Genomic DNA, 14,530 nt, shown 5'->3' on the forward strand with positions numbered 1-14,530 from the left:
CTCACCAGTGGTAGCCTGACAGAACGCCAGCCGCCAGGGCTGGATCAAAACAAGATTCTCTCTCTCACACACACAGACACAAGACAAAGGGAAAGTAAATTAAGAAAATAATAAAGGAAAATTAATTATAAAATGAAAGTAGAGAGAAAAAAATAGGACTTAACTACTGAAATAAAATGGGAAATAAATCCAATAAAAGGGAAATAAACACAAAGCTATTACTAGAACAAATAAAATAAATAGAAGAACTCAAACAAACAAACTAAAAAAGGATAAACCAGATGGGGATGACTCTGAAGGCCTACTGAAAAACACAAACAAACATTAGACAAAGACAACTCGATCTCACAAACAGCATAGAGAAACGAGCACGGTCAAGCAGTAACAGGTAACACAAGATGCTACAAGTAACAATGAACCAACAAAGACATGAGGGAGGAGAGCACATTATAAAGGCTGGAAAGAAAGAAGCGACCAAGTGTAAACTCTGAGACTAACGAGGACGAAATGAGGGCTAAACAAGTGGGTGTGGCAGCTGGAAACAAGGAGGGAGGAACAAGCCATGTGCTCAGATACAAGATAAACATAGACGCGTTGAATGAGGACAATACAGACACAACATGTAACATAGACTTATGACAGAAACGCATGTTTATTCATATATTTGCTGGTTACTATTTCATAAAACACCAGCAAACCTACTAAACCAGGGCTGTCCAAACTTGGTCCTGGAGGGTCGGTTACCTGCATAGTTTAGCTCCAACTTCCTTCAACACACCTCCCTGGAAGCTTCTAGTATACGTAGAAAGAGCTTGATTAGCTGGTTCATGTGTGTTTAATTGGGGTTGGAACTAAAATATGCAGGACACCGGCCCTCCAGGACCAAGTTTGGACACCCCTATGCTAAACTTTATACATTTTTCCCATTTTCTTTTTCTTTCAAATGCTAAATCACAGAGCATTCATTTTTGATGGAAAACCACAAGAATAATTGAATAATTTCACTGTAAATCAGGCTATTCCAAGATGCTGAGAAGCACTCTTGTAATAGGCTCCTCACATATAAACATGACAATAGCACTCGTTAGATTACATAATAAAATAATTACAACACACACCTTGTGAATTTAGAATCACATTAAACCATATCGCGTTCTCAGAATGCTCAACTGGTGGATAATTGACCATCATAGTGGCAAGATTACATGTTATGTAACAAACATGTTATGTTTATGTTAAGTGTTGTTTTGTTTTATGCTGTATAACTGTCAAATAACTGTCTTGATTGATCTATTTGGACAGGATATGATGCCTCTACAGAATATCTACACACAGGCGCTGGAGCATGATCTCAAGACCAGCGCATCAGCCAAACAAAGCGCTGAAAACATACAACAGCGCTGCTACCAGGTGCTCCATCCAACATCTAAGCAATCTTTACAAACAAATACACTATATCTGATGAATGTAAAGTGTGATGTGTTTGTGTCCCGAAGGCCCTGTCAGCCAAGAGGAACGAGATCGACAAGTGGAGGAGGGAATTCAAAGAGCAGTGGTCAAAGGAGCAGAAGAGGATGGTCAGTTCACTGCCAAAAAATATTTATCTGTTTGATTTATATACACAAATATTTAAAACTTCTTTAATGAAGAAGCATTTTCCAGTCAAGTAAAAACTATATGTTCGTTTTCAGAAATTATAGGTCAAAATTAAGTGAGTGTTTCCCTAAATCAAGTCAAATAATCTGCCAGTAGGGTAAGTAAAATATTCTCGGTTTAAAATAAGTTTATTTTGCCTCCCCACTGGCAGATTATTGAGCTTGTTTTTCCTTAACAGCTTAATAATGACAGAATTGAGGTGATTGTTTTGGCCCCATAAGAAAAAGAATGTCTTATATTGGGAGCTTGGAAAGTCTTATTGTATGTGTTAAATCTCAAGTAAAAAAATCTAGGAGTTCTCTTTGATTCTGAGCATTGTCTAGAAAAACAAATGAGCTCAGTTGGTAAGAGTAGTTAGGGTGCTTTCATACTAGCACTTTTGGTCCGCATCCAGGTATGTTTGACTTTAGAGTTCAGTACATTTAGCTAGTGTGTGAACAATGTTTTCTGAACTCGGGTGAACAATCAAACTTGGGTTCGGACTAGGCAATCGAACCAACATCTATGCTTTCCTGAAAAAAGTCATCCATGCTTTTATCATATCTCACCTAGACTATTGTAATTCCTCATATATTGGTCTCCTTTAATCTTCATTGGCACGGTTGTAGTTGGTTCTAAATGCGGCAGCAAGACTTTCAACAGGCAGCAAAACACCTGCTTATATTTCACCAGTTTTAGCATCCCTTTAATGGCTTCCCGTTAATTTTAGAATTTAGATTTTACTTCTTGTTTTTTAAAGCACTGGATGGGCAAGCACCTTCTTATGTCTATGAGATATTAATATGTGGATGACCAGTAACTTTTTAAAGTTTAATGCCACTAAATCTGAAGCTCTTCTGGTTGCCTCTAAATCTGCTCTTTCCAAAGCTCAATCCTTTATCTATCAATAATTCTCCAGTAAATTTTACAACTCATATTCAAAGTCTTGGGGTTATACTAGATGGTATGCTTTCGTTTACTTCACATATTAGTTATATTTCAAGATCTGCCTTTTTTCTCTTGCGTAACATTGCAAGACTTCACCCTTCACTATCCCAACAAAGTACTTGTACATGCTCTGGTTACATCAAGCATTTATTATCGCAGTTCCCTCCTATCTGGTATCCCTCTTAACCAACTTCACAGCTTACAGTTAATCCAGAACTCAGCAGCTAGGGTAGTCACCCGCTCACTTGCTTCTGAACACATAACTCCAATTCTCTTTCACTTGCATTGGCTTCCCGTTCTTTATCGTGTACAATATAAAATTCTTTTTATTAACTTACAAAGCACTTCACAACCTGTCACCCGATTATCTCTCTGTTTTTCTTCACTGGTACACTCTTCGGCACTCACTGAGATCTTCTACGGCTAAACTGTTTTCAGTTCCAAATTTTAAGATTAAATCATTTGGTGGCAGGGCTTTTAGCTGCATAGCACCACAGTTATGGAATTCACTGCCGTTAGATATTTGTCAGGTGGACTCTATCTCCAATTTTAAATCCCAGGTTGAATCCTTTCTGTTCAGGATTGCTTTTTAAGGCTCGGTTAAGTTGGGGATGGTCAACAGTGTTATAAATGTAATTACAGAAAATAATTACAAATGTACATTACTGGTCAAAAGTTTGGGATAATTTTTTTTTCTTGTTTGTTTTTTATGAAAATGTTTGTGTCTATTACGTCAGTCATTATTGCTTTTATTCTCATTTATAATAATAATAATAATAATAATAATAATTAATATTTGAGTGATTTCTGAGGGATTGTGTGAGTCAGAAGACTGGAGTAATGAAGCTTAAAATTCATCAATAAAATCACTGGAATAAATGATTAAATTAAATGATAAACTATACTTTTAAACAGTTATTTTATGCAATAACATTTCACAATTTTACAATTGGTACTGTATTTTTGATGAAATAAATGCAGCCTTGGTGATCAGGAGAAGGTCATTTTAAAACATTTAAAAATACTACTGACCCCAAACTTTCGACCGGTAGTGTAATGTACATGCATGTATTTAATCATTCAATCAAAATACAGTGTAAAAAACATGTATTTACATATTATTACATTCTAACAAATGATTCATTTCAGTCTAAGTACATATTAGTTAAGACTATCTAATATAAAGTGGGACCGTTTTTGCTGATGTATGTTACTGATGTGGATTTGTGTATTAGCATGATGCGGTGTCAGCGCTGAAGAGAGCCCGGCAGCAGTATATGCAGCGCTGTGAGGAGCTGGAGAAGGCCAAAGCCATGACTGCCAAAGCTGAAGAGGACACTGGCGGTTATAAGACGCTGGACAAGAGGAGGAAGTCCAGAGATGATGCACAGACCAAGGTCATTCCTCATTCTGTAATTTCACATCAACAAAAGAGAACAAAGCATAATAGTTTTTCAGTTTAATAACTGCTTGTTTCGGTTATTTTTTTATCAGTGTTACATATCTGAGAGTTGCCTTGCTTAACACTATCTCGATGTTACCTGAGGAAGGTAGTTTACCTGCTATATTAGGACAAATTTAGGTTGTTTGTTTTTTTTTTGTGATGCATTTTGTTTCATAATTTAAAATCCAAAATGAATACAATTGTGAAAAAGGCCTGTTATTTTTGTTAAATGTACCTCTGCGAATAATAATATTTAATAATTGTAAAAAAAAAAATCATATACTTTAAAAAGAAATACTCACACATTTCTTTTTTTTAAATCGGAACAATAATCCTATATTTGAATGAATCAATAATAATAAATTATAAATTATAAATTAATCAATAATAATAAATAATCACTTATTTAAATAAAAAAAATCTGAACATAATAAAATAATGTGAATTTGATGAACATACAATTTTTATTATGGCTCAGAGTTGCTCAGAAAATGTAATTGTATTGTTTGTAAAAGTATAAAATTGTAATGGTAAGATTTCTAAAACACTATGGTTTCAATTAATAAGCTTTTTGATCACAAACGTTTTATTTAGCTATTTAATGAAGGCCAAACATTCATTCATTTATTCATTTTCTTGTCAGCTTAGTCCCTTTGATAATCCAGGCTCACCACAGCGGAATGAACCGCCAACTTATCCAGCACATTTTTACACAGCGGATGCTCTTCCAGCTGCAACCCCTCTCTGGGAAACATTCACACACATTCATACACTACAAACAATTTAGCCTACCTAATTCACCTGTACTGCATGTCTTTGGGCTGTGGGGGAAACCGGAGCACCCAGAGGAAACCCACGCGAGTGCAGAAAGAACATTCAAACTCCACACAGAAACACCAACTGAGCTGAGGATCGAACCAGCGACCTTCTTGCTATGAGATGACAGCACTACCTACTGCGCCACTGCGTCGCCTAGACCAAACAAATGAATTTTTTTTTAATTTAAATAAAAACTAGTTAAAAAAATATATTATTACATATTGCAAAATAATATTAATTGTATTTAAAGGATATTGTGTCAAAGCAGTTATTTGCTTTTAAATATTTTAGTTGTCTAATCAGTAAAATAGTTTGACAGAACTTTTTTGCAGGAAATAGTAACTTCAAATAAAACTTCGATACATTTTTTAAGAGAAATAATCTTCTCTTTGAAGAGAAAAGATGACGACTTTAATAATTTGTATAATTTGTATTCATAATTCTGAACACGAGAACCACTCAAAGTTCAATGTAAAGCAAACAAACAGTGTGTACAAATATTTAGCTGAAATCATAATATCTACTTCATTTTACAGTGTCCTTACCACAAGTTACACAAATTATTAATAACAGTAATTTAGGATAGTTATAATCATACAAGTTACATATAAGTTTCAGATGGCAGCTCTCATCCGAACTCTTTATTTGTGATTGTGTAGGTTACAGAAACTGAGATGCAGTACAGACAGTGTGTGAGTGAAGCAAACAACCATCAGAAAGAGCTGGACAAAGTGAAGCGCAAGATCATCGTCCACATACGCAAGCTCATCTGTCAAGGAGACACTGTGCTGAAAGAGGTGGGTTCCCCTTTGAAAAGTTTTCAGCAATGAGCCAGAAAATCATGCACAGTATAGAGACCTAAATGCTATTAACAATAGGCTTTTATGTTTAGCACTGTTAAATGGACAGCATACCATTTATAAAAATGTTGTTATTATTTTCTTACTATTACTATAATTACTATTATATCAGTAGCTACCACTTTGCAACATTCTTCAAAATATATTCTCCACTTCTACTGTTGAAGTTATTTAACCCCCTTTGATTTTTTTTTCTTTTTTAAATATTTCTCAAATGATGAGCAAGGAAATGTTTACAGTATGTCTGATAATATATTTTATTCTGGAGAAAGTCGTATTTGTTTTATTTTGGCTACAATAAAAGCAGTTTAGAATTTTTAAAAAACTTTCAAAGATCAAAATTATTAGCCCCTTTAAGCTATTTTATTTTTTCAATAGTCTATAGAATAAACCATCATTATACAATAACTTGCCTAATTACCCTAACCTGCCTAGGTAACCTAATTAACCCAGTTAAGCCTTTAAATGTCACTTTAAGCTGTGTATAAGTGTTCTTGAAAATTATCTAGTCAAATATTATTTACTGTCATCATGACAAAGATAAAATAAATCAGTTATTAGAAATGAGTTATTAAAACTATCACTTTTAGAAATGTGTTGAAAAAATCTCTCCATGAAACAGAAATTGGGGGAAAAATAAACAGAGAGGCTAATAATTCAGGGGGGCTGATTGCAACTGTAAATAAATGTTTGGAATTGAGAGCGAATAAATAGTAATTGCATTTAATTTTGTTTGAGTTAACCATCCATTTAAAGAATAAATCTAGCAAGCCCAAAAATGCAACAACATATGAGTAGTGACCAATTAGAAAATGTACGCATCTTCAGAGTTCCCATTGGTCATAGAATTTCTGGAATATTGTTGAATTTATTAAAGAAATTTCTTTAATCAAAGTTATGGGATATCTGGGAGTTTTAATTGTCATTTTAAATTTCACCTCCTATTTATTTCAATGCAATTTTCTTGCTTTGCACTTTTAAGGGACAGCTCACCTTTAAAAAACATCATTTCCCACCTCGCATTTATTACAATGTAATTTTTCTATGCTGCATTTTTACATATTTAAAGTTTATAAAATTATTTTGATGTGTTTTGTTGTTATGGTTAGGGTATTTTACACTGCCATCTTCTTCCGTTCCCACTTTCCCAATCACCAGGCTGTATCTGGTAAATCCTGTCTGTTGCTTTTTATTATTTTTAAACAGTTTTTGGAGAAGAATGGCTTATTTTGCATTGAGCTTTCTCTACATCATGGGTCTCAAACTCAATTCCTGGAGGGCGGCAGCTCTGCACAGTTTTGCTCCAACCCTAATCAAATGCAGCTGATGCAACTAATCAAGGTGTTCAAGACTCTTTAGAACACCGCGATTATTTGGATCAGCTGTGTTTGATTAGGGCTGGAGCTAAACTGTGCAGAGCTGCGGCTCTCCAAGAACTAAGTATGAGACCCATGCTCTACATTTCATTTGGCATTTATTTATTTATTTTTGTTTTTTGCTTTACACAAATTTCCACATTTTAATTCTTCATTTTGACCTCGAACCATTGGTCTCTTTCTTTTTTTTAATTACTTTAAGAGAGAGAGAAAGAGAATGTATACTTTTGCTGGAATGATGCATATATGCAAAATATTGAAGTTTAATGATCACAATAACACACTTATCCTAGTTTAAATAGGCTTCAGCTGAATGTGTGTTGCAATAATGTGAACCTCAAATGTTACAACCTCAAAATATTATACAGTTCAAACTGTGCCTCACACAGGTGAGTGGGCTTGACAAACCAACTGTAGAAACACTCCCTTACTACTTACTCTAGCACTTTAGTTCTCTAGCACTAACAGTTTCTTTGTGTATTTAGCACTTCTTGTGTGTATTACCAGCCTGATCTCACGAGGAAACGTAGGTATTTTACGTTTTGTCAGTTTAGTGGCTAATTCGCACAAATTTGTATGAGTTCAGTTGTTTGAAAATGTACGATTTTTAAAAGGAGATGTGGCACCCCACCCCTAGTCCCAACTGTCATTTGGTGATGAGCAAATCGTACTAAATTGTACAAATTAGATTGTACGAATTCATATATTAATATTAATTAGCCACTAAATCAAAAAGTTACAAATTACCATGAGATTGCGTTGATATTGCCTCTTCGTGTTGAATTGCTGAATGCCTCTTTGTTTGTAAGTCGAATGACTAAATGTCACATGATGCATATCAAGCAGGTCACACATATGAGGGAAATTGCCGTGTCATGTGATGTCTGTGACAACTCAAGCTATCGCACACTGTGCAGGCGCATACTACATGCAAATATTGTGTTATTTCATCTAAAAAACTATGCAGAAGGCAAATTTAATGCCATATGAACAGCATCCTTGTTGGCCAACATCTGTGGGAAATCTGCGACAACTAAAAGAAAATTGCAAGCTTCTGTAAATTGAGTGTCTAGTATTCAATTTAGCGATTACAGAACCACATAAATCTAGAGGAACTGCTCAACACAATAGCTGCCTATTTATCTATTCTTTATAAGCAAAAAATCTGGCTTTTAGTCATTTTTTTACTTTAGGGAAATGTAGGTGAATGTGGCTTAGAGTGGGAACACTGTATCTTTATACTTGCAATAACCCATGTCGTCCTAACCAGTGTCTGTGGTTTGTTTTTGCACCAGGCGACAATGAAAATGTTCAATTTCCAGCGGCAGCAGACTGAGCCGGTTCCCCTGGCCTACCAAAATCTGCAGTTGACCTGCGCACCCTGTGAGCCAGGTGAACCTTACCTGCACTACATCCTGGGCAAACGCCTGCCTGACCAGCCTCCCCAGATCTACATCTTTCAGGAGTTCATTCCCCAAAACAGGAGGTGAGGACACATGCTGTTCCTCAGTCATTTTATTCATCTCAGTTTTCATAAAAATATTAGGTACCAAAACTGTTCCATGATAAAAAAAAATATTGAGAATAATATAAAAAAGACTACTGTAACGTGTCAATAAAGTGTTTTGGCAAATTGTTAGTAAATTTAGTTTGCATGGCACATTAGCAGCAAGTTGCTAGGATGGTTTAACATATTTCAAGCATCGTTATCATTTTAACATTTTTAGTATATGTAAGTATCAGGTTTTGGCACATTGTAAGCATTTTTAGTTTGCATTGGCACTTTAACAGCATGTTGCTATCATGTTTTAACAAATTACTAGCATCTTGTTATCATTTTAGTATGTTTTATATAGCATGTTAATAGAGTGTTTTAGCAAATTGTTAGCATTTTTAGTTTGCATTGGCACATTAATAACATGTTGGTAGCATGTTTTAATATATTGCTAGCATCTTGTTACCATATTAGCATGTTTTACTCTGGTAACTTGCTAGTGGAGTGTCTTATAGTTCGCATTCATAGTTTGCATTGGCACTTTAGCAACATGTTGCTTTCATGTTTTAACATATTTCTATCATCTTGTTTTCATTGTAGTATGTTTTATATAGGTAGCATGTTAATAGAGTGTTTTAGCACATTGTTTAACACACATTAATAACATGTTGCTAGAATGTTTTAACATATTGCTAGCATTGCTATCTCTTCATTTTTTTCTCTGGTAGCTTGTTAGTATCATATTTTTAGCACATTGTTCATATTTTTTGATTGATTTGCCACATTAATAGCATGTTGCTAGAATTTTCTAACATATTGCTAGCATTGTTATCATTTTAACATTTTTCACACATGTAACTTGTTAGTGTCATGTTTTGGCACATTGTTAGCATTTTAGCTTGCGTTGGCACATTAACAACTTGTTGCTAACATGTTTTTACATATAGCTAGTACCTTGTTAACATTTTTTGCATATTTTACACTAACATCTTGTTTGTAGCATGTTTTAGCACATGGTTAGCACTCATAGTTTGCATTGGCACTTTAGCAGCATGTTGTTAGCATGTTTTAACATTACTAGCATCTTGTTATCATTTTAGTATGTTTTACATCGCTAGCATATTAATAAAGTGTTTAGCACATTGTTAGTTTTTTTAGTTTGATTTGGCACATTAATAACATGTTGCTAACATGTTTTTACATATAGCTAGTATCTTGTTAACATTTTTTGCAGATTTTACACTAACATCTTGTTTGTAGCATGTTTTAGCACATGGTTAGCACTCATAGTTTGCATTGGCACTTTAGCAGCATGTTGTTAGCATGTTTTAACATTACTAGCATCTTGTTATCATTTTAGTATGTTTTACATCGCTAGCATATTAATAAAGTGTTTAGCACATTGTTAGTTTTTTTAGTTTGGTTTGTCACATTAATAACATGTTGCTAGGATGTTTTAACATATTTCTAGCATTGTTATCATTTTAAATTTTTTTCACTTGTACCTAATTAGTATCATGTTTAAGCACAATGTTAGCATTTTAGTTTACATTGGCACATTAATAACATAATGCTAGCATGTTTTAGCATATTGCTAGCATCTTGTTACCATTTTTAGCATGTTTTATATTTTTAACATAATAATAACATGTATTAGCACATTGCTAGTATGATTTGCTGGCATATTTAAACATATTAGTAGCATCTACAGCGAATAACCTTTTCAAACAAACATATTAATGGCATAATTTTAAATCATTTAAAATTTTACATTTTCATTGTTTTTTTACTATTTTGAGAGTGCACAACTGTGTTTTTGTGTATTTACTAAAATGCTGCTTGGTGGTTGTATGTCCTGACATTGGTTTAATGTTTTTAAACACATTGATAACATGTTTTGACACTGTTAGTCTCTTACCGCCATGTTTTAGCATGCTGTTATAGTATGTTGTAACACATTGCTAAAATGTTGCTCCAAGTGCTAGCACATTTGAAGCATCTTTTTATGTTTGCTATACGGTTTCATCTCATTCCTTGCATGCTGCTAGCATGTTTTCTTTCATTATGCTAACATCATTTAGAATATCCTAACATTTCCTATGGTAATGTTTAGCCTTATCAATAATGACTAATATATTAACTTTTCAAATACATTAAAAGGAATAGCAATTATTTTTTTGAATAGTTTACAGTGTTGCTCTTTTTGTGTGTTTTTGATAAAATTAATTTATTATTGGTGAGCACAAGAGACTTCTTTCAAAAACTTAAACAATAGCAACATACAGTAATCAGCATTTGAAATGGTTCAAAACCTTTCATTAAACTGTCCTAGAGATATTCAACAACACATATTCTCAAATGTCTAAACATATTGCTAGCCTCTTGTTATTATTCTAGCATGTTTTACCTCAATAGCTTGTTAGTAGCGTGTTTCAGCACACTGTTAGCATTTGTAATTTGCATTGGCTCATTAATAACATGATGCTAGCATGTTTTAGCATATTGTTACAATTTTTAGCATGTTTATATTTTTAACATAATAATAGCATGTATTAGCACATTGCTAGTATGATGACAAATGTTGGCTACTGTATATATTTGTATTTTAAATGCTGTGTAATTAATCATTTTCTTGTTCAAATCTATGTAGATTTCTCTATATCTATAAAACATCTGTTTTCCACTTTTCATTTCTACAGATCCCCACCAACAGGTCGACGTAAACAGAGCAATATCCAACAAGATTTATACGCACTGCCAGATGATCTAAAACACAGCAGCAGTTTAGTAGATGGACGTAAGTCTGATTCCTGTCATGAACTTTGTTGGATTTATCTAGTGCTCCAGAACATTGTCATGTGACTTGTTAATGTACAGGACGACCCGGCCAGAGCGACAGAGACAGCACTGGAAGTCTCGAATCGCTGTCCAGCCCAGGTAGAAGAAATCTCTTTAAAATTTTAACCTAACCACTGTTCTGTCAGGATGTTACTCATGTATCTCCTCTCTGAAGCTCATGGGACCCGTAAGCTGCCCAAGGCCTCCTCCACAGGAACCATGTCTTCAGATGATCTGGATGAGAAAGATCCAGAAGGTGGTTTGCACACTTCACATTTTAAATGCCTTTTATGTATTTTGCGATGCATTTGTTGACTCTTCTTCATCCGTGTGCAGAGAGTGAAGAGGGTTTGTCTGACAGCAATGGCATGACATGCAAACCCCGATCTGCGTCACGTGCCGCCTTAACCCACAGACTGAGAAAAATGAAGAGCAAGATGGTCAAGTGTAAGCAGTGTGACAACTACATCCTGGTCAACGGGATTGAATGTGAGGAGGTTAGTGCTGTTTAACGGCCTGAACCTTTTGATTTAAGGGGTCCTTATTATGCTTTATATTGTTTTGCTTGGTTTGTCCCAGCCTTTACGTGTCCTCTGAATGTGTCTGAGAAGTTTGAGCTCAAATTACCTCGCAGATCATTTATTATATTATGCTTCGCGCACTCCTTGCATTTGATTTGTGTGCGTTGCTTTAAATGCAAATGAACTGCTGCTGCACAGAACCTGTTTAGCGTCAACACTTCACTGAAGGCGTGTCTGAAGTTGAGGTTGCTGCGATCATCATAGCAGCATCAGCCAATGAAATTCCGTCCGCAATAGGCCACTGTCTAGCTGGTGTATTTGCATACAGCAATCTGATGTATTTGCATACAGCAATCCCCAGACAATCTGCCCATCTGTGTCCACGGTCCTGCTTTTACACGTCATATTTCTCCTACTCATGTTTGTTACCCCGTATATATTTCATACAAATAAGCAGTTTCTGTGTTATTCTTGGCAGCCCTGTTCACTCAGCATTGCTACATTCCTTTGCTAAATTCTTCTAGTATGGTTATATGTGTGTTTACATATAATGTCATGATGGTGTATTAAGTAAATAATAGTTCACTCACTCTCTTGAATGTCGTTTACATACTTATATAGCTTCATATGGGTATTTAACATATATAATCAGTGCTTCACATATTCAGTTATTTTACATATTCAGTCATTCTCCAGCAAAGCCTCTCATAGTAGCTCCTGCTCTGCTGCACACTTCTGCATACTTTTAGAAAATACATTTTCTTTAGCATTTCTATGAAGAAGAAAGAATAGATATTGGCTGTATTAAGTAGAAATAGACTGATCAAAGTGAATGGTTAGTTTGAAGATGCAGACTGACTGTCACCCGTCTCTTGTCAGTGCGGTCTCGCAGTCCACAGGAAGTGCCTGGAGGTTTGCCAGCTGGAGTGTGAGCACAGGAGAGGGTTCGTTTTTGGCACTGAGTTCTCTTCACTGCCCAGAGAAACGCAAGACTCTGTGCCCTTTGTGGTCCTGCGCTGCACTGAAGAGATTGAGAACAGGGCTCTTGGAGTACAGGTAGGAATATAACAAAACGCTGAGCTACTAACAAAACTGCATCAAAGAAAATTACAGGAATTACTTTTCTGTTCCGTGTTTATTAGTTATTGCTAATGAAAGCCAGCTAACACTACTGCTCATAAAGTAAATTTAAGCCCAAAGTATACCACATTTCTTTTTGAATGTGTGTGTCAGTAAAGATGCAGAGGCTTTCAAAGTATCAATAATTTAGTACAGACATAATAATTATACATAAATTATAATTGTTAATAAATAAGTATTTTTGTTTTTATTTATTTAGCTATTTACTTGATTTGATTTGATTGATTGATTGATTGATTGATTTGATTGATTGATTGATTGATTGATTGATCTTATTTTTAGTTAAGTTTTCTTTACCCTCCTGTTCTTCTTCATGTAGGGAGTGTACCGAATCAGTGGATCCAAACCTCGCGTTTTGAAATTATGTCAGGCCTTTGAAATCCAGAAGGACCAAGTTGACCTTAGTGACCTTTCACCACACGACATCACCTCTGTACTCAAGCACTTCTTCAAGGAGGTAAAAAAAAAGCAGTTTTTTTCACTCATGCTCATTTAAAGCCTCTCATATGAACAGTAATGGAAAAAATACTGAAAAATCATGCAAAGTAAAAGTACCATTAAGGCCTGTGCACACAGGGACTCTATATTTATGAGGTCCAAGGAACATTTCCAGGTTTTTATGAATAGGCTACTTTATGATAATACTTTATATTAACTTAATGTTGACGTTTTATTTTTATTTTTTTTTTACCTGTAAGCATAGTACAGTGTTAATGTTCAAACTATTTATAACGGTAAAAGTGGCTGACAACAATAAATGTTCATAATAATAGTAATTAATCTGCCTGGTTTTTGAACTGTACAGAGCTTTAGCTGCTTAATTAGGCCTACTACGCTACTGTATTTTAATATTGGTCATTATGGTGGTACGTGGAGAGACAATTTTTTTCTGAAGTGGTACTTGGTGAAAAAGGTTTGAGAGCCACTGATGTAAATGAATATAGAGTTCATAATTAAGGAGGAAAAAACATCTCAGGCCAACCATTTGGTGCAGATTCTGATATTTAACCATCAGGGGTCTGAGGTGATTTTGGGGCCCCTAAGATGTTTTGACATGCCCTGGCATTTGTGCTTATTGCAGCTACTTATTACAGTACTTAGTACTGGCCAACATTTAGTTTTTTGTATTCAGCACAAACTGTGCTACAATAATATGTGAGAAATATTTGATGTACATGATTGCATTTTTAGAAAAAAAAAATATTATGCGTAGTTAGTAGGTTTTGGAGAAGAAAAAAAAATAGCTGAAACAAGGTCCAAAAAAAAAAAAAAAAACACACACACACTGAATGTGCCTGAACAAGACAAGTCTAGAATATTTACTTCACATTTATGTAAAAATTATTTTGTTCTCTCATACAAAGAAAACATTACAATGAATTACAGCTTGTTAAGATTGTTTTGGGTGATCTCAGCTATGCGTGAGTGTATGCATGCTCATGAATAATTCACAC

The 14,530-nt window shown here is 34.7% G+C and overlaps 1 protein-coding gene across 3 annotated transcripts in view; it reads left to right on the forward strand.

Annotated features, from left to right (window-relative positions):
* The window catches only part of gmip (GEM interacting protein), a 65,518-nt gene that overhangs the window by 34,569 nt on the left and 16,419 nt on the right, over window positions 1-14,530 (forward strand). For all 3 annotated transcript variants that reach the window (XR_012401231.1, XM_689070.9, XM_073945053.1), the window contains exons 7-17: window positions 1,303-1,410; window positions 1,497-1,577; window positions 3,819-3,980; window positions 5,506-5,643; window positions 8,378-8,568; window positions 11,277-11,374; window positions 11,455-11,514; window positions 11,591-11,671; window positions 11,752-11,912; window positions 12,816-12,992; window positions 13,396-13,533. Coding sequence is in view for 2 of the 3 variants with exons in the window: in XM_689070.9 (XP_694162.5) it covers window positions 1,303-1,410; window positions 1,497-1,577; window positions 3,819-3,980; window positions 5,506-5,643; window positions 8,378-8,568; window positions 11,277-11,374; window positions 11,455-11,514; window positions 11,591-11,671; window positions 11,752-11,912; window positions 12,816-12,992; window positions 13,396-13,533 (1,395 nt within the window). In the remaining variant the exon portion in view is untranslated. The remainder of the gene's footprint in view (window positions 1-1,302; window positions 1,411-1,496; window positions 1,578-3,818; window positions 3,981-5,505; window positions 5,644-8,377; window positions 8,569-11,276; window positions 11,375-11,454; window positions 11,515-11,590; window positions 11,672-11,751; window positions 11,913-12,815; window positions 12,993-13,395; window positions 13,534-14,530) is intronic.

The sequence above is a fragment of the Danio rerio genome, chromosome 3 (assembly GCF_049306965.1).
Source record: "Danio rerio strain Tuebingen ecotype United States chromosome 3, GRCz12tu, whole genome shotgun sequence".
Lineage (NCBI taxonomy): Eukaryota > Metazoa > Chordata > Actinopteri > Cypriniformes > Danionidae > Danio > Danio rerio.